We start from the raw sequence: 20,881 nt of genomic DNA, 5'->3' as shown, positions 1-20,881 counted from the left end.
GGATCCCGAGTCTTTTTGTAATTATATTTTTCAACTTTAATTAAAAAGCAAAAATTTTAATTAATCACGTTTTCCATAAACCTCGTTGATTAGCAGCGAGCTGCACAGCATGTTTAAAAATTACGTAATACGCCTATGTTAGTTAGGGTGTTACATACCGCCTTTAGTGTTATTAATTGGAATATATGTGTTTAATAATGCTTTATGTTGGCTGAAGTAAAAGGGGTTAAGTGGCATTTTATTTCATTTATTCAAAACTTCAAACTTAGAAAAAAGTTAGAAAAATTCTCAAAAAGCTCTCTCTTTTCCTCTCTCTCTCTCTCTCTCTCTCGGCTGTATGGTGTTCTTGGGCTGGGGTTTCCTTGATTTTCAAGCTGTTTTTCTTTCAATCTAAGTGTTCTTCAAGAGCTTGGTAAGACCTTTGTATCTTACTCTTTAAGTTTCTTTAAATTTTGATGAAAAAGATGATGTTGCATGCATAGTTTAAGTTGTTGTTGCTGCTGTAATTTTATTGTTGTTTGCAGAGAATTAACCATGTTTAATTGAAGTTAATTGAGCTGCTAGTAATGCATGATAGTTAGGTTGATTGAGTTATGGTTTTTCTATGCAAAAGCTTGAGTTTTCAAAGTGAAATTGTGAGTTTTGTTGCTGTGTTTGTTGAGGTCGATTTCTTGTGTTTTCAGAGGCTATTATATGCATGATTAAGTAGGTTTGAACTGATTTGGATGCATGTTAGTTAGATTTAACCAAGTTTGAGTATTGAACTCAAAGCTTGGAGCTTTAATGGCATTTTTGGTATATGTGTGTTCTGGACTTTGTAGTTGCTTTAGAAATGTTCTACGGGATGTTTAGAACAGGTCTGGAAGGTTTTGTGTGGTTTGGATTTGTTTTGAAAGAGTTATGAATTTTTGAGTTTTGCCTGCGAGGAACTGGAATTCCGGTTGTGCATCCGAAATTCTGGATGGGTTTTGAAAATTCCCAAAACTGGAATTCCGGTTGGACAACCGATCTGCTGGTTGGGTGATTTTCAGAAACCCTAGTTTTCCTCGTTTTTATGTTATTTGGGGTATTTCCATGCTTTTTATCGATAGGGAAACTTTTAGTTCCTAGTTTAAGTCCCCGGGAAGTGATTTAGCGTATCACTTATAGTGCTGTGATTTTTATGGTTTAGGAGCACATGTCCGCCGCGCGAATAGTTCCGATCGAGTTGACCGGCACACCTGAATTCGGAATTGAGGTAAGATTAGGATAACAGTATGCATATATAGATTACATGTTTAGCGTGCATGTTAGGATGCCTGTTAGATTACATTAGATATGTATGTTGGCTTCGAACCATCCGACTGTGTCACATCGGTACAGGCTAGAGTATGACTAGCAGGTGGAGTATGACCAGTTTGACCGAGTATAGGCTGACACCGTATCACATCGGCACAGGCTAGAGTATGACTAGCAGTTGGAGTATGACCAGTGTGCCGAGTATAGGCTGATACTTAGGTTGGTGGTTCTGTACTATTTGACGTATCACATCGGTACAGGCTAGAGTATGCCTAGCAACTGGAGTATGACCAGTTTGACCGAGTATAGGCTGATACTGTAACACATCGGTACAGGCTAGAGTATGACTAGCAGCTGGAGTATGACCAGTTCGACCGAGTATAGGCTATTACTTGTCATTTAGTACCGTCCCTATGAACGTTCAGGACTCAGTATCGTGTTGGACATGGCAGTTAGGGTTATGGTCAGGGGTATGGGCGTCTGATCATGACCGGGATTTATGTATGTTTATTATTATGCTTTTCTTACTAAGTCTGTCGACTCACAGTGCTATGTTTATGTGTAGGTAAGGGCAAGGCTAGGGCTAATGGACCGTGAGCGAGCCGGTGAAGATTGTACATGTCGGGGCGGTTAGGCCTGGAGCGTACGATCATCGGGACAGCAAGGCTATTTTTGTAATTAGTCGCTAGGCGACAAGTATTTTTTACAGACAGTAAACTTTTGTAAATGGTTTTGTAATCGGGATCCTGAATATTTTGTATAAATATTTTATAAGTTTAATTAAAAAGCAAAAATTTTAATTAATCACGTTTTCCATAAACCTTGTTGATTAGCAACGAGCTGCACGGTATGTTTAAAAATCACGTAATACGCCTATGCTAGTTAGGGTGTTACAGTACAATTGTGAGGAACAAGGCTAGATTGGTGGCACAAGGGTACACACAGGTAGAAGGTATTAATTTTGATGAAACTTTTGCTCCTGTTGCAAGATTAGAATCAATTCGTTTACTCTTGTGTATTGCTTGTATTCTTGATGTTAAATTTTTCCAAATGGATGTAAAATCTACCTTCTTGAATGATATTTTGAGTGAGGAAGTTTATGTTGAGCAACCAAAAGGATTCGAAGATCCTCAGTTTCCAAACCATGTGTACAAACTTGAAAAAGCCTTGTATGGTCTGAAACAAGCTCCTCGTGCATGGTATGAAAGGTTAACTCAATTTTTAATTTCTCATGATTATCAAAGAGGTAGTGTGGATAAAACTCTTTTCCTCAAGCATATAAAATCTGATTTTATCATTGCTCAAATCTATGTTGATGATATAGTTTTTGGTTCTACATCTAACCATGAAGTGCAGGTGTTTGTTGATCAAATGAAAAGTGAGTTTGAAATGAGCATGGTTGGTGAGCTTACATTCTTTTTGGGTCTTCAAGTTAGACAAATGGAAGGAGGTACATTTGTATCTCAAAGTAAGTATGCTAAGAACCTTGTCAAGAAGTTTGGCCTTAAGTCGACTAAACAGGTTAGTACTCCTATGAGCACCACCTTGAAATTTACAAAAGATGAGAATGGAGTGAAGGTTGACACTACTCTTTATCGTAGTATGATTGGTAGTCTTTTGTATTTGACTGCTAGTCGTCCTGATATTAGTTATTTTGTGGAAGTTTGTGCTAGATATCAAAGTAATCCTATGGAATCTCATGTATTTTCTATAAAAAGGATTATTCGATATGTTAATAGCACTTTCGATTATGGAATTTGGTATTCTAAAGATACTAAATCTAACTTAGCTTGTTTTAGTGATGCAGATTGAGCAGGCAATACTGATGATCGAAAAAGCATAAGTGGAGGTTGTTTCTTTCTTGGAAATAATTTGGTTTCTTGGCATAGTACACTACTACAATCTTGGCCTTTAGAGGCTGTTTTTTCACTCCCACTTATAAAAAGGGAAGCTAAAGGGTGTGAAAATACCCGTTTTTTTCGAAATTGACATTTAGAGGCGGTTTTTTGATAAAAACCGTAGGTATAAAATTGCATTATACCATTTAGAGGCGGTTGGGAAATAATTTTTTTTTTTTTTATGTTCAGCCCTATGCCGTCGGTTCCTTTATAGGAACCGACGGCATAGGGTTATAAAACAACCCCTTCGACTCAGCTTTCTTCCTCACTCGACCAAACCCAGCCAAAGCCAAACCAGCACCCAGCTGCAGAGACGAAAAACCCTCGCCGACCACCGCCTCCACCACCCATTTCTCCCCCATTTCTCAACCATTTGAGCCCATTTTTGTTGCAAAATCTTCTATTTTCGATACTTAATCCTATACACCCAAAAAGTTTTAATTTTTTTCCCTATTTCACTGTCATCCGAACCTATACAAAAATAGTGGGTATAACTCCGGCCACCATTTTTTGTTGAGAAAACATTGAATCTCAACCTCTTTTAAGGTATAAATATAGTTTCTATTCATTTTTATAATGTACATTGTTTTATTTTTAGTTTTTGTAAATTATTTTTTGGGTTTTTTAATTTTAATGGTAATATTGTTGTGTTGTATGTGTATAGTGCCCGGATTTTTTACGGAATTGCTCGTCGGATTGCGGTTATTAGGTAAAAATTTAAAGCTCAACATATAGTATATATATGTAATTTTATATTTTATTGAATATGTGTGTATATAATGTGTGTATATTAGTGTGTGTATAGTTTAGAAATAAAAATTTTAAAATTAAATTAGTGTGGGAAATAATTTTTTTTTGAGATAATAGTGTGAGATATAATTGATTATATATATATGTATGTATAATTTAGTAACTAAGTAACTTGTTACTATTTTTAATAACTAGTTATAAGTAATGAAATAATTATTTTTGCAATTTCGTTGTATTTGTTTATATTGTAGGTTCGGTATAATTTTGTGTGTAGTGTATTTGAGCTTGCATTGATAGGTATATACTTTAACTAACTTTTTCTTATTATATAATTAATTATCAATGCATGTTAGTTGAGTTTGAATATCTTAAATATTCATCCGTAGTGAAGTAGGTTCTGCGAATACATGTGCGGTCGGATGGGTGGATAAATTTTGTATTGGTTATCTGTTTTGTTTGTTATTTTAGGCACTTTTAAAATTTTTGGGAACGTCCAATTACAGTAGTTGTCTTCTTAGAAATTTCGGTAGAATTAGGATAAATCTTACTAAAAAAATATTAATATTTACATCACCCAAAGAACTAATTAGCTATAACATAGTAATAAGATGTTAGGTCACTAAAAAATAATCTAACCATTTGTTATGTTAGCTTACTAATCTAGTGAAAATGGTGACTTTAATTTTAAAATTTCTTTCAAAATTGGAATCAAACATGCCCAAAAATTCATCTTTGCCATAACTAATAAAAAAAATAAAAATAAATCCCAATATCATTTCAATCATCTTCTTTTTGGGTATAATTGATGACCATTGTAATGATTAGCTACATGGTCCACAACATGTTTAACACTTTACTAAAATCACAATCCTTAAGCTAAAAGTCATTCATCATTACACATAATAATAGTAATAACATACTCCAACTCGGGAATGACTTGATATATAGCTTACTTTATATTGTGGTTGTGAATGCTCCTAAATCATTAACATATTGTTTATGCTTTTAATATTTCATATACACTACTTGTTATATATATAGCTAACTTTGAAGTTTGTTTGTTAATGGTGTAGACATGGCGAACTCGGAATCAGGATCTGATTCGGGAGCAGAAAATGAGTGTCCAACCACAATACCTACACGAGGGCCGACGCAAATGAATGAAATATCCAAACTAATGGATCAGGGCAAAAGAGTGGCCCTCGAAGTTAATGATAAAGGTCAATACTGTGGAAAAAGCTATGCGAAGCTCGTATCCACTCTAGGAGTCAGATGTCGGCAGACAATAGGGTTGGCTTATAAAAACTGGAAAGAAGTCAACCCGACTCTGAAAAATAAAGTTTGGAAAGACATTCAGGTAAGCTATTATTTGTTAGAATTTTGATTTGTTTTTCTATTACTCCAAATGTTGACTCTAACCATGTTTGTTTTCCTTCAAAATAGACGGGGTTCATTGTGCCGGACACCTTCAAACATGATTGTCTCATCCTAGCTGGGAAGTTAATGAAAGACTTCAAGAATAGGATGACAAAAGACATCATAATGCCCGCGTTGAAAGAGAATGATCTGGGACGACTGGCACAAGTCCCTGAAAAGCACCCCGAGATCGACGCTGCTGATTGGTGCAAATTTGTTGAAAGTCGACTAACTCCTGAATTTCTGGTACGCTAATTATATTAACACTAAGATAAACTCTTAAATACAAGTACATGTATCTAATGTATTTTTTTGGCATTGTAGGAATTGAGTAAGGTGCAACGTGAACGTTCCTCAAAAATTCAATCCAGACATCGAAGTGGTCGGAGTGGAATGGTGAACGTACGGGAAGTTGTGGTAAGTAATACTTAAAATTTAATGTGCTATAATGTGCTATACAATTTAATTGGTACTCATTTCATTGTTATAACGTTATGTAGAAAAAAGACCTCGAAGTTGCAGATCCCCCCCGCCACCGTGTTTGGATTAAATCTCGCACCAAGAGTAGAAAACTTGTCACTGATTACGACAAGGAAATTGCAGAGAAGATAGTAAGTATATATTAATCCTTAATTGAGTTCTACTCATGAAGGTAGATCATATACTAATTGCTTGAATATATGCGTGCATTAGGCTCAATTAGAAGAGAAGCTTAGTCAGGGACAAATTCAGGTCCAGGGCCAAAACGATATCCTGACGCAGGCGCTCGGGACGACGAGCATCTGGACGTGTCAGGGCTGCTGGGTATGCTATTACTTCAAATGTTATTTATTTAGTTACACAAATAAAATCGTTGCTAATTTGCTTTTTATGATTTGTAGGTTCCTGACCAGGGCATCTCAACTGTTCGGTAGGAAGAAAAGGGAAGTGTCTGATGTTGTGGCTCGGCAAGCGAAGGAGATTGAAAAATTAAAAGCCGAAGTCCAATCCCTTAAGCAGCAGAGGAACGCTGCCGAACAAGAGGAAGAAGGAGAGGTGGCTGGTGAGGCGTATGTTCCACAACCATACGCTCCTCAGGATGAGGTACAACCACAAATTTATGCTGAGGAGTTTATTTCCCTCAACGACCAAGGTATCCTATACAATTTTGATGACCATGCGGCCCTTAATCAGCAAGTACATCTCTGCTCTGACAACATCGACAATATTGTGGCCCGAGGGTATTTGTACGAGCATGTGGGTACGATCAAAGTTCACTGCCAGGATTACGATGATTCACATGCCCGGATCATGGTTTCGGAAATCCTGCAAGAGGACGCTGAAATCCCAGTCCCAATTGAAGAGTGCAGATATGTTAGGGACGTATGCCAGATGTTCCTTCCTTGGCCTAAACACTTAATTTTAACAACCGAGGTAACTTCTCAACTCAAATTAATTATTAATGATTAGTGGAGTTTGAATATCTTAAATATTCATCCGTAGTGAAGTAGGTTCTGCGAATATATGTGCTGCGGTGGGATGGATGAAAAAACTACTGTTATATATGTGTTATTTGTCATTATACAGCTATGTTCAAATTTTTTGGGGTCATTCAATTACAACCGTTATGCTGCCGAAATTTCGGTAGAATTTGGATTTAATTTGATATATATATATTATGTTCTGTTTTGTTTAGGGTCCACTCGCTCAACCGCCCTCAAGACGTGATGCGTCAAAGGGGAAAGCTCCGATGCTTTCTCCACAAGGCCGTGGTGCACGGGAAGATGACTTGTTCACGGAAGAGAAGATGGCGTTGATCCCTAATTCGCTAAAATGGATGATTCATGAATTCCTAAGGCTCAAAGATAAACGTGATATAATCACAATTCCCGTCCCAGAGGATTCATTGCACCGCGTACCCGGATCACGTTATGCGGAGAGGATTTGCGGCGAGGTTGCTACGTGTGACTACATCGGCAACCGGGGAATCTTGTTTGGAATGATGTATACTCTTCTTTAATCTAATTAACCTTATATCAAATTATAGTTAAATTATTATAAGACACTAACACTTTTTTTGGCAGGCACATATGGGAGAGCATCAACGGTCTGAGAAAAATTTTCAAGTTTTACGACCCAGAACTTCTCACAGTGCATGGGATCAACGATGAAGAACAGAGTCAGTCTTTTGACGATGCGGCAAGACGATTGGCTAATTGGTTATCATTAATGAACAACAACCACCAAATGTTCTTTATTCCTTGGAATATCGGGTAAACTTTATTAAATTCTTTAGTGCTAATTGTTCATTTCTATATTATGTCTTCAAATTATTTTTATACTATCTTACTTATATTCCAATATAATTTTCTAGGATGCATTGGACGCTAGTGGTGGTTGCGCCAAGGAAAATTATCCATTTAAACCCTGTAAAAGGCTGCCCAATTCCGAAGTAATAGAACAAATGATCGGAAGGTAATAATTTAATGACTTCTTATGTAACGACTTTAAATTAACTAACGAATTGAAATGCTAATATAATTTTCCCAAACAGGGCATTCATGTATATAGGGAACGCACATGAGTATCTTGGCCAGTGGCAAGGAATTAACCAAGCAAACTGTCCAAGACAACCTAAAAGCCAAGAATGCGGATTTTATGTCTTGAAATATATCACTGACATCGTCGCACGTGCCAACCCAGTAGTTACATACAAGATCAAAAATTTGTAAGTTTTAATTATTGATTATAGTATATAAATTCTATAATAATAAATATATAATATACATATACATAAACTAATATAAATTTTTAATTTTTTTAACAGTTTGGGGGTAAGAAGCAATACGATCCAAAAACAGAATTGTTACCACTACAGCGAAAGTGGATCGAACAATTGATGGCGGTGATTCACGGTGACGATTGAGGTTGAAAGGTCGAAGAATTTTTCTTCATTATGTAATTTTTATAGATTAACTTGTAGTTAGATTTATTAACTTTAATATTTTTAACTAATTTTACATTAGTGTTTGTGTAATATTTAATTATTTTTATGAAATTAAATTATGTATTTTACCCAAATTTAAATAATATTTGATTCACATTTTAAAAAATAAATATGTAATTTATATTAAATAAAATAATATATAAAATTATTAAATATATAATTAAAATGAAATTAAAATTATATAATTAAATAAAAAAAAATTTGAAAAAACTGAAAATTGCTTGCTTTTGGCGTCGGTTGGTAAATCCCCTATGGCGTCGGTTATTAGCTTATAACCGACGCCATAGGTACCCCTATGGCGTCGGTTATAAGCTAATCACCGACGCCATAGGGGTACCTATGGCGTCGGTTCATATAAACCCTTTAGCGTCGCCCTGATCAGCGTCGGTAGCGAATTTCACGAAAACCGACGCTGAAAGGGCTTAAAAACCGCCTCTAAAGGGGGTTTTTGTAGTAGTGGTAAGAAACAGAATTCAATTTCCTTGTCCACAGCCGAGGCTGAATATATTGTTGATGGTAGCTGTTGTACTCAGTTACTATGGTTAAAACAAATATTGATTGAAAATGGATTTGAATTGGGTGTTTTAACTATCTTTTGTGATAACACTAGTTCCATAAATATTTCCAAAAATCATGTTTAACATTCTAGAATAAAACACATTGATATAAGGCATCACTTTATCAGGGAACTTGTTGAAAATAAATCTCTGCAATTAGAATATGTTGATACTGAAAAACAATTAGCTGATATTTTTACCAAGGCCCTAGACTCAAGTCGCTTTGACTCCCTTAGAAAATCTTTAGGAGTTTGCATTGTCTAATCTCTCTTGTTTTTGTTTTTGTACAATATTGTTAAGTTATTCTTTACTTTCATCTAATCTTCTTTCATTCTAATTTGACAAGTCATGTTTATGCTTTTGGATTATAATTTCTTAGGGTCTCATTCTTATCATACTTTTTGGGGTTGAGTTAAAAGTTTCATGTTACTTTTTATATGTGTCTGGGATTACATAATGCTCTTATACATAGTTGAGCGTATTTTGTTTCAGTTACTTGTCATGCCCCTTGCTGGAATAGAGCTACCCATACTGAGGTGTGAAAGCCATCTTTTGAGTAAGTTGGAACATTGTAATTAGCAACTATGATGAGGATGCACTACTATAGAAAAGGGCTACCTTCAGTATGGTGTGATAGCATCCAGTTGCGGGATCAAATTGAAAAAGGCGAAAATGAAAAATCTTGCCAAGGACAATAATCCTATTTTCACTGCACACACTTATGTCTGACAAGTGTGTACAAGTTTGTAAGTCTCCTCTACTAAAATAAATTAAAAAATCATGGTTCACATTTTTTTGTAACATGCATATCGTTTTCCTCAACATCTACTAAGTATGGTTTGTCCTTGAGATACTAATTAGTTATTTTCTTTTGAAAGCATAACATGTATAATCGTCTTTTGTGATGAATTTTGATTAGTTGTTATGGAATACCTTGTATTTATTGTACAAATTTTATTTTATTTTATTTTCATTTTTTCAAAAATAAAAAAAAAATAATAAAAAAAGAGAGGGAGGCGTTGGTGACTTGGATTGTGGGCTAAGAAAATTTGTGCTTTGATTGGTAAGTTTCAACATTTATTCTACATTGATTTATTTTGATATGTTTCATTTTAAAGATTGATATCTTATTCATTGTAATTTGTCATTGATCTTGAATGATTTTCTTAAATTGGCTATTTTTGGAAAATATTTTGGTAATTCCAGTTTCCTTTTATTTTTTGTTTAAAAAAATAATTTTAGAAAAAGTTTGGGGCGGTTTCCCTTTTGTGTTCGTGGGCTGGTGGTTACTCAAAATTGGTTTCCTCTTTTATTCCACTCTCCCATGTTTATTTAAACCAATTTTCCTTGTCATTTATTCTCACCACCAACCCGATTCTATTCCTTTGTGTTCTTCCTTCTTTGTTTCTCATTCATACTTTCAGATATTCATGGCTAAGACTAAGAACCTGGGGCATCCAAGGAAAATGGTGGAAACCGAACAAGCCCCCTCAAATGCTCCTCTTGTTGCTCCAATCTTGCTGCCTGCTTCTGCAACTGCTTCAAACCCAGGAGATTCATCGCTTCCTCAGCGTGAATCTCAGCCCGTGAAGCCCAAGCCAAAACGAATTCCTAAACAAGTGGTTAGAAAATTTGTGCGACCCTACAAATGTTGGACTTCATCGTCTTCATCTTCGAAGGGATCTCCTCCACCTGCTACTACATCGCCTCTTGTTGCATCAGGGAAGGGAGTTGCTGCATCAAACTCCAACAGGTCCTTCCACTCATACTCAAGCCCATCTCCTCTAGTCAAGAAGCTAAAATTGAATCCCCCTCGGTTTCTTCAAGTTCTGAAGAAGAAGAACCCATGGAGGATCCCTCTTTTTATCCAAGATGTTGCGAAAATTATGATCACTACGCAAGTATACGCAATCAAGTAGTAAACTCACACAGGTGAGGTCGAACCACAGGGAATTAGATTAATTACTACTAAACTATACTTATAATTCTATTTGGCAAATCAAAAGTATTTATGATTGAAAAAGGAAGAAAGAAATTCAAGAAACTTAAAGAAACAAGTGAATATCAATCAAGATGAGAGAATAGGGAGACGAATCCTGTTGTTAAGTTACCAATGTAAATGTCTAATTGCTATCCTTCTCTTGAAGTGAATGACAGATGATAAATTAACCTAGCTCTTTTCAGATAATCTAGGTTCTAAATCTCATGCTCTCTAATTAATCTCTTAATTAAACTAACATGAAATCAGCATTAAGCAATAATCTAAATGTCACAAAGGCTATGTAAATACTTTCGTTTCACATCAAAACCTAGAGTATCCAATTTTAGCATTCTCAATTCTCACTTTTCAAATTTTGAATTGAGATCATAAAACACGTAAAAGGTGATCAATCTTGCACATGGAAATTAAACACAAATATGAATAGTGTTCACAATCAAGATGGAGGAATGGCAATTATTCATTAACTAGGAAAAACTTAAACAACATTCATCATTCTCCCTAAATAGGAGTTTAGTTCAAAACATCCATAATCAAATCCATAATTAACATTGAAATAGAAAAGAACATAGAAAAATTAAAGAGAAGAGAAAGAACTAGTTGAAGCAATTGATCCGGGTCGCCACAAGCCGCTCTTCTAGCCTCCTCCTTTGTTTCTAGGGTTCCAATTCTGAATCCTCCCTAATTTTCACGAACTCTCACTATTTAAACCAAGTCTCAACTTAAAAATTCGTGAAATTACGAAACTGCCCAAAAATCCCGTCACTGGGGACCCCGTCGCGACTGGCAAAGCTCCCGTCGCGACGGGATTAAACTTTGAAACTTCAAGATCCTCTCTGCCAGTTCTCGTCGCGACTGGCATGTTCCCCGTTGCTGGGGACCCCGTCACTGGGGACCCCAAAAATCCCGTCACTGGGGACCCTGTCGCGACTGGCAAAGCTCCCGTCGCGACGGGATTAAACTTTGAAACTTCAAGATCCTCTCTGCCAGTTCCCGTCGCGACTGGCATGTTCCCCGTCGCGACGGGAGTAAACTTTGACTCCTTGAAAATCTCTCTGCCAGTTCCCGTCGCGACTGGAAAATTCCCCGACTCGACTGGAACAGGCAGCGACACCAATCTTGGATTTTCTTCTCGATTCTTTCACCACGCGTCCTCAATTCTTGTACATACTTTCTTTAAACACACAAGGACCTGAAACAAAAGAATCAAGCGTAAAATAGCCCTAAAACTAGAAACAAAGAGTGAAAACTAACCGAAAATATAACCCGAAACTTAGACTAATTTTGGCCTAACAAATTCCCCCAAACTAGATTCTTACTCGCCCTCGAGTAAGATAAAAAAGTAAATACTACTAACTACTAATCTACTAACTACGCTATAAGATAATCACAACACTACTGCTCATGTGCTGTTCTCTTCCATTGCTCAAACTAGAATTTCAATTCCGCCAACTCTAACAATTAATTTAGATGCTCAGTTTATCACATACTGCACAAACACAAGATGACTTCACAATCAAAACAATGTTATAATGGTTTTACTCTTTCCAACCATTCCACTACCCAATAACTCATATGCTTGCATGCTTACCTCTCTCCACTAATGTTGACAACATCCTTTCAGAATCATAGGGCTTTTTGAGGTTTATAAAGTATGGCTTAGATATTTGGAAAATGAAAAACAATTTTGGCTAAAGATATCATAAGCACAAAAATAACCCACAAGCTTCTTCTAATTTCAAATTTTCCAAAATGTTCCCACAACTAACCAAGATTGAGACTTTTTTTCTTTTCCCAACATCACTGAATTTTATTATTTTTCTTGAATCATGTTTTTTTTTTCAATATTTTTTCTTTTTTTTTTATTCAGTGATATTGATCTTACAACTTATATTTTTTTTTCCTCAATCTTGCACGTTTTTTTCTATCTTTACTCACACCATGCATTTTGCTCCCCCAAACTAATTATATAGCTTATGATATCATTGATAAAATAGTGAGGACAAAATTTAACAGTGTGGATACATATTTCGGTTCAACAGGTGAAGAATAAAACAAGTTTAGGCTCAAGAGGGTTAACTAAGGATAATCATTTCATGGTAGGCTTGAAAGGCTCAAACTATCCAACAAATGCCTAAATCATATTCCTATCGAATGTTGTCAAGGATTTCGCCTCAAAAGAATAAGACATGCAAGTTCTAAGCTATCCAGTCAATCTTACCACAGACCATAGTAAAACAATTGTAACATATTTCACAGATCATCAAATTGCATTCTTACACATGTTATACAAGCATCCAAACTAATCCAAAAAGAGTTAACAGAATTAAGCACACAATTATTTTGCAATTTTAGATCACATCACACTAATCAGCAGTATACAACTATCGTCAAGCTTATTGCCATTCCTTAACTAAAACAAAAAAAAACTAAAATAGATAATTAAAATGCAGAAATTAAAGTGCAGAATTTAAAAATTTTAAGTCTCTCCCCCCAAACTAAATATGACATTGTCCCCAATGTGCTATTATACTCAAGGTGAGAAGGACTTACCTGAATCCCCATCAGAAGGGGTTGGGCGGACCCTTTTCATCCAAAAGAGCCCTCGTACTAAATGAAGAAAATTTACCACCAATCGTGTTGATTTCAGAGTTTCGCACAAGAGTAAGCTCACCTTCAGAACTACCACACATCAATCTTTTCCAATGACGCCGAATCGTTCGAAGTCGCTCTTTAGGCTTTGCTTTCTTCTTATCAGCTTTAACAAAAGAACCCTTCACCATCTCAATCTTGCAACAAGTAGGAATGTCGGTTGGGGCAAAAACATTAAAATTGACCTCTTCATCTTGCACTCTCAACTTTAACTCTCCCTTTTGAACATCTATTAATGCTCGGCCTGTGGCTAAGAATGGTCTTCCCAAAATAATGGGAATAGTTGAATCTTCCTCCATATCAAGAATTAGGAAATCAGCAGGGAAGATAAACTTACCAACCTTAACCAGTACATCTTCAATTATCCCACGAGGATGAGTCAAAGAACGATCCGCTAGTTGTAAAGTCACTGTTGTGGGCTTTGCTTTTCCCAATCCTAGCCTTTTGAAGATAAACAAGGGCATTAGATTAATGCTTGCTCCCATATCACATAGAGCTTTAGTTTCCACCGAACCCCCTATAGAGCATGGAATATTGAAACTACCCGGATCTTTAAGCTTGGGCGGTAGTTTCCTTTGCAAAATGGCGCTACACTCCTCAGTTAATGTCACTGTTTCATAGTCCTCCAATTTTCTCTTCTTAGACAATATCTCCTTCATGAACTTCACATAACGGGGCATTTGTTCCAAGGCTTCAGCAAAAGGAATGTTGATGTGTAGTCTTTTAAAGACCTCTAGAAATTTTGTGAACTGCTTGTCTAGATTGGTCTTTCGGAGTCTCTGAGGATAGGGTATTTTCACATGATCATCAATACTGATTGGTGGAGACTGCTGTGGTGGTGCTGGACTATCAGTAATCTTCTTATCTGATGATGCTTGAGTTGGTGTTGTTTGAACTTTAATCTCTTCATCCACTGGTTGTATCATCTCAGGCCCATCATATTTCTTTCCACTCCTTAAGGAAATTGCTTTACATTGCTCTTTTCCTTTTGCATCATTAGTGCTAGGCGAATTTCCTTGAGCTTGTTTTTCCACTTGAGTAGCCAATTGTTCCATTTGAGTTTCTAGAGTTTTAATAGAGGCTCTAGTTTCCATCATGAATTGGAGCAATAAATCAGCTTGGATAGTGGAGCCTCCACTAGAACTTTGTTGTCGCAGCTGTTGTTGGTTTTGTTGGGGCTGGTTTCTCTGCTGGTAGAACCCTTGTTGGTTGTGCCCATAATTATTGTTTTGGGAATAGTTTCCAATGGATTTTGCTTGATCCATTGGCAAATCATCCACATTTGCCTGACACTCAGAAAAGTGATGGGGACCTCCACATATCTCACAAACCACTTGAGCTTGTTTGGCTTGCACTGCGATCAGCTTTGTTAGGGCCTCAACCTGAGCTGTCAGCTTTGTAATGGCATCCACCTCTAGCACACCAGCTACCTTCTTAGTTTGACTCCTTTCAGTTGGCCACTGCTGATTTTTTAGAGCCATCTCCTCCAATAGATCATAAGCCTCATTAGCACTCTTTCTCATAAAGCCTCCACCAGCTGCTGTATCTATTAGGGTTCTAGTGTTACCAACCAACCCGTTATAGAAATTATGAACCAGCATCCACTTCTCAATACCATGATGAGGACACTTTCTGATTAAGTCCTTGAACCTCTCCCAAGACTCATAGAGAGACTCATTCTCTTGTTGACAGAAATTGTCGATCTCTCCTCGCAGCTTAGCAGACTTTGCTGGGGGAAAGAACTTAGACAAAAATTTAGTTGCTAAGTCTGTCCATGTTGCTATGGAATTTTGTGGCAAGGAGATTAACCAACTCTTGGCTCTTTCTCTAAGTGAGAATGGAAACAGTCTCAAACGAATGGCATCATCACTAACTCCATTGACTTTAAAAGTCTCACAAAGTTCCATGAAGTTCGAGAGATGCAGAGTAGGATCTTCAGAAGGGAGGCCACCAAACTGAACTGAAGACTGCACCATTTGAAGTATGGCAGGTTTGATCTCAAAGTTATTTGCATCCACTCCCGGTGGCCTGATACATGACTGCACTCCCGTCAGAGTAGGGAGAATGTAATCTCTCAAGCTACGACCATTAGCTTGGTCTTCCACGGCACCACCATTATTGCCGTTATTTGCAGCATTCGCATTCACATTAGCAGCCATGATTTCTGTTGTTTTAGCAGTTGCTGAAACTCCTTCTTGCCTCTTATTCTTTCGGTTTCTTTTACAAGTTTTCTCGATTTCAAGATCAACTGGTAATATGACTGCTTGTCCTTGACGGCGCATACACTTAGGATTCCTGAAATAGATCAAGAAAATATTGCAAGAAAAAGGTTAGAAAATCAGCAAGAGAAAATATACCAAAGTAGAAGTTAGTATAATTTTGGGTAATATTAATCTTTATACGATTCCCCGGCAACGGCGCCAAAAACTTGTTGCGAAAATTATGATCACTACGCAAGTATACGCAATCAAGTAGTAAACTCACACAGGTGAGGTCGAACCACAGGGAAATGGATTAATTACTACTAAACTATACTTATAATTCTATTTGGCAAATCAAAAGTATTTATGATTGAAAAAGGAAGAAAGAAATTCAAGAAACTTAAAGAAACAAGTGAATATTAATCAAGATGAGAGAATAGGGAGACGAATCATGTTGTTAAGTTACCAATGTTAATGTCTAATTGCTATCCTTCTCTTGAAGTGAATGACAGATTATAAATTAACCTAGCTCTTTTCAGATCTTCTAGGTTCTAAATCTCATGCTCTCTAATTAATCTCTTAATTAAACTAACATGAAATCAGCATTAAGCAATAATCTAAATGTCACAAAGGCTATGTAAATACTTTCGTTTCACATCAAAACCTAGACTATCCAATTTTAGCATTCTCAATTCTCACTTTTCAGATTTTGAATTGGGATCATAAAACATGTAAAAGGTGATCAATCTTGCACATGGAAATTAAACACAAATATGAATAGTGTTCACAATCAAGATGGAGGAATGGCAATTATTCATTAACTAGGAAAAACTTAAACAACATTCATCACTCTCCCTAAATAGGAGTTTAGTTCAAAACATCCATAATCAAATCCATAATTAACATTGAAATAGAAAAGAACATAGAAAAATTAAAGAGAAGAGAATGAACTAGTTGAAGCAATTGATCCGGGTCGCCACAAGCCGCTCTTCTAGCCTCCTCCTTTGTTTCTAGGGTTCCAATTCTGAATCCTCCCTAATTTTCACGAACTCTCACTATTTAAACCAAGTCTCAACTTAAAAATTTGTGAAATTACGAAACTGCCCAAAAATCCCGTCACTGGGGTCCCCGTCGCGACTGGAAAAGCTCCCGTCGCGACGGGATTAAACTTTGAAACTTCAAGATCCTCTCTGCCAGTTCCCGTCGCGACTGGCATGTTCCCCGTCGCGACGAGAGTAAACTTTGACTCCTTGAAAATCTCTGGCAAATTCCCCGTCGCGACTGGAACAGGTAGCGACACCAATCTTGGATTTTCTTCTCGATTCTTTCACCACGCGTCCTCAATTCTTGTACATACTTTCTTAAAACACACAAGGACCTGAAACAAAAGAATCAAGCGTAAAATAGCCCTAAAACTAGAAACAAAGAGTGAAAACTAACTGAAAATATAACCCGAAACTTAGACTAATTTTGGCCTAACACAAGACCAAATCTGTGTCTCTCCGTTCTAAAAAAGAGATCTCTGGAAGACATCAGAGTCTCCTCTGATAGTGAAACACTGAACTCGAACCCGAGTCTCCTTTGCCCAAATATGCTCCAGCACCTCCTCGAGCATCTTCAGCAACCAAGGCATCTGCTGCTGCCAAAGGCAAGCAGCCTATGAAGAGTTCTTCACCTGGTAATATCTCTCCATCTTAAGCTATAAATTCCAGATTTTACTTTTGTGATAATGAGCGTGATTGGAATATTTATGCTACCCGAAAGTTTGAAAGTGAAAGGAATTATAATTTGCATGCTCATAGGGTATATGGTATTGTTAAGTTTATTCAATACCATCAATGGGAAAATACTCTCACTTGTTTTGAAGGGTATATTGAAAATATTTTCAAAGAATTTTATGCTAATTTGACTAATGACATGCTTGATGACAATTCTGATATTTTTGGTAAAGTTTATGTCTGGGGGCATTGGTTTTCTTTTACTGTCAAGGAAATTGCAGTGGCTTTGCAATTACCCAAAGGTGTGCCTAATGCGATCATGTCTATGGATCGCCATTTGATGCTTATTGAACTTACTGGTGCACGGGTTGAATGGAAATCTGGGGAGAGTCTTCGAATTACACATCTCACCTATGCTCATGCATCACTCATGAGGTTTGCTCTTAGCAATTGGCTCCCGAATTCCAACAAAACCGTGGTGTCTCAAGATTTGGCATCCTTTCTTTTTCGAATCACCTCGGAGGCATCCATTGATCTGGCTTCTTCAATCTTTTATCAGATTGTTTCTTTTCGAAGAGGTAAAAAGAGAACTCATAAGCTTATGTTTCCTAACTTAATCTATAAAGTTTTGTCCTCTCAGAAAGATGTGGCCCAATCTCATGAAACACTTGAGCCTCCCCTAACTTGCACCATATTCCAACCCTCAGCGTATTATGATGGAGCTTTTTCCCAAGGGTCCTAAAGCTGGTGTTACTGCTGCTGCTGGTGGAAGTTCGAGTTCTGCTCCTCCAGATGTCCAGGTTGTCAAGAATGAGGTGGTGAACAATCGACTTGCTTCCATGGAGGAGGTTTAGCAAGAGATGTGCAAGCAGCTGTCCTTGTTGATCAAGCTTTATGGGGCATAAGTTTTCTTTCTTTTTATGTTTTTGTTGGACATATTTCTATATTCTCATGTCTTTATGTCTTTGGCCCTTGGATAAACAAAAAGGGGGAGTAATAATCTATTTTTAAACTGTTTGTTGTCTCAACTCTAGACCCTTTTTTTTCAGGGAGAGTTGTTTTTGGTACTTGTGATCTTTTTGGATTAAAAGTTAGCATATTATTTTGTTTTTTTTTTTATTTTCGATTGTGTTACTCAGGGGGAGTTGTTATTTTCTCTTGCTAGCTTTGATTTGCAGGTACTTCTTTGTTAAAAAATATTTTGTTTATCTAAAGTGCCAAAGGTAAGGATTGTAAAGTCCTTTTTTGGAAAGTTAGATGCCAAAATATTTTTTCTTTTACGGTAAGATTTATTTGCATTCATAACCGATTTTCTTACCTTATATATTCAGTTTTTATTGCTCTTTTCTATGTTAGGAAAGATGCATTTTACAGGTGAACTTTTCTTGTATGGAAACTTCTTGTAAGAGAAGCAATTCTCTTATGGAAAGTTGGTTTTTAAAGGAAACTTTGATTATTGCCTTTCCCTTATTGAATTCGATTGTGTCTTGATACAATCAGAATACATAAACTGTTTATCGCAGGAATCAAGACTTAATAGAAGATCAGACTCGATTATAGCAAGTTTCCTATTCTAGTCTGATTTGCTGCGTCAGATCCTGATTCTGATGCTGCAGATCGTGTTTATCTTAGGAAAGTTTTGTACAGCTGCAGATTCAACCTTGTGGCTGTCTCTAGGGTTTCTATGTTCTATAAATAGGACCTAGAGAGCAGTCATTCGAATCAGCTCTTCCATTATTCATTTTTTGCATTTTTTTATTTTTGTGAGGAGAGTTTCTTTGTTATGTGAGAACCTAGTTGTTCATCTAGGTTCTAGTATTTTATATATCAGTTCTTACTATGTCCTAGAGTTTGTTAGAACGACTTGACTGAACAAGAGAGTGGTCTTCAGGAGAAGACTTGTTCAAGCCTTACTTCGGGAGGAAGTAAGCACTCACACTTCAAAGAGGAAGGAAGCTCGAGCTTAAAGGTGTTTCAGAAGTCAGATTCATAAAGTGCAATACAAAGGATTGCAACAATAATTTAGAGGGAGTCTAAACTTGTATAAGTCAATTGTCTTTGTAATTGTTGATACTTTATAAATTGATTTCATTCTCTGGGCGTGGCCCCATGGACTAGGAGTGTTCGAAAAAATACTGATACCACGTACAAATCTCTTATATCAAGTTATTTAATTTTCTGCAAATATTTTTACTTTCTGCTTGTTCTGTTTTGTCGTTGCAAAACTGGTTTCTGCAGTAACAGAATTACATTCTACTTCTGCAGACGTATACAATTTTATATTTTTGTATTTATTATTGACACTTGCAAAAACTCGGTTTTTCATTGTCATTTATTTCAATGTCGAATTCTTTGAGCAGAAGCACCCACCGAATCAACCTTGGTTTTGCATCCTTCTTGGTCATAATGTACTTTATTGCTGAATGGTTTATATAAACTATCATCTTATTCCCAATTAAATATGGCCAAAACTTATCACAAGTAAACACAATTGCCAACATCTCCTTCTCCGTGGTGGCATAGTTCAGCTGAGCATCATTCAGGGTTCTACTAGCATAGTAGATGGTGTGAAACACCCTGTCAACTTGTCGTCCAAAGACTGCTCGAATTGCGTAGTCACTTGCATCACACATCAACTCGAATGGCAATTCCCAATTTGGTGAAGTGACTATAGGTGCCAATATCAATTTCTCCTTAAGAACTCGGAAAGCTTTCAAGCATTCTTCCCAAAACTCAAAAGGAACCCCGTTAACAAGCAGATTGGACAGCGGTTTCGAGATTTTCGAGAAGTCCTTAATAAATCTCAAGTAGAATCCAGCATGGCCCAGAATACTCCTTACTCCTTTTACGAGACAGGACGGGTAAATTCTCTATTGTTGACACCTTAGCTTTATCCACCTCGATGCCTCCCTTTGAGATCTTATGTCCCAGAACTATCCCCTCTGTTACAATAAAATGGCACTTTTTCGAGTTAAGTACCAAGTTTGACTCCTCACAACTGATTAGAACTTTCTCCAAGTCCTCCAAACAGTGATCAAATGAAGAACCAAAAATTGAGAAATCATCCATAAAGATCTATACATGTTGTAATCAAGTCTGAAAAGATTGCCATCATACACCTTTGAAATGTTGCTAGAGCATTACATAGTCCAAAGGGCATTCTCCTGAAAGCAAAAGTGCCATATGGACATGTAAATGTCATCTTCTCCTGATCCTCATGTACTATGGCTATTTGATGGTACCCAGAGTAGCCATCTAAGAAACCGTAATACTCTTACCCAGCCAACCGGTCTAACATCTGATCAATAAAGAGCAAAGGAAAATGGTCCTTCCTGGTTTCCTTGTTGAGCTTCCTGTAATCAATGTAGATTCTCCAACCGATAACCGTTCTTATGGAGATTAATTCGTTCTTCTCATTCTTTATCA

The 20,881-nt window shown here is 36.7% G+C and overlaps 1 protein-coding gene and 1 non-coding gene across 2 annotated transcripts; both read left to right on the top strand.

Annotated features, from left to right (window-relative positions):
* Nucleotides 1-4,599: 4,599 nt before the first annotated feature.
* LOC133039197 (uncharacterized) lies at nt 4,600-18,309 on the top strand. The gene is made up of 9 exons (XM_061118033.1): nt 4,600-5,283; nt 5,370-5,588; nt 5,667-5,759; nt 5,843-5,953; nt 6,036-6,755; nt 7,018-7,275; nt 10,310-10,638; nt 17,450-18,017; nt 18,163-18,309. The coding sequence occupies exons 1-9, from the start codon at nt 5,002-5,004 to the stop codon at nt 18,307-18,309; spliced, it is 2,727 nt and encodes a 908-aa protein (XP_060974016.1). The 5' UTR covers nt 4,600-5,001.
* Nucleotides 15,148-15,254, top strand: LOC115696017 (small nucleolar RNA R71). The gene has a single exon (XR_004007619.2). It is a non-coding gene; the product is annotated as a small nucleolar RNA R71 (small nucleolar RNA).
* Nucleotides 18,310-20,881: the final 2,572 nt, after the last annotated feature.

The sequence above is a fragment of the Cannabis sativa genome, chromosome 6 (genome assembly GCF_029168945.1).
Source record: "Cannabis sativa cultivar Pink pepper isolate KNU-18-1 chromosome 6, ASM2916894v1, whole genome shotgun sequence".
NCBI classification, from domain to species: domain Eukaryota; kingdom Viridiplantae; phylum Streptophyta; class Magnoliopsida; order Rosales; family Cannabaceae; genus Cannabis; species Cannabis sativa.
This window is presented reverse-complemented; position numbering and strand designations above follow the sequence as displayed.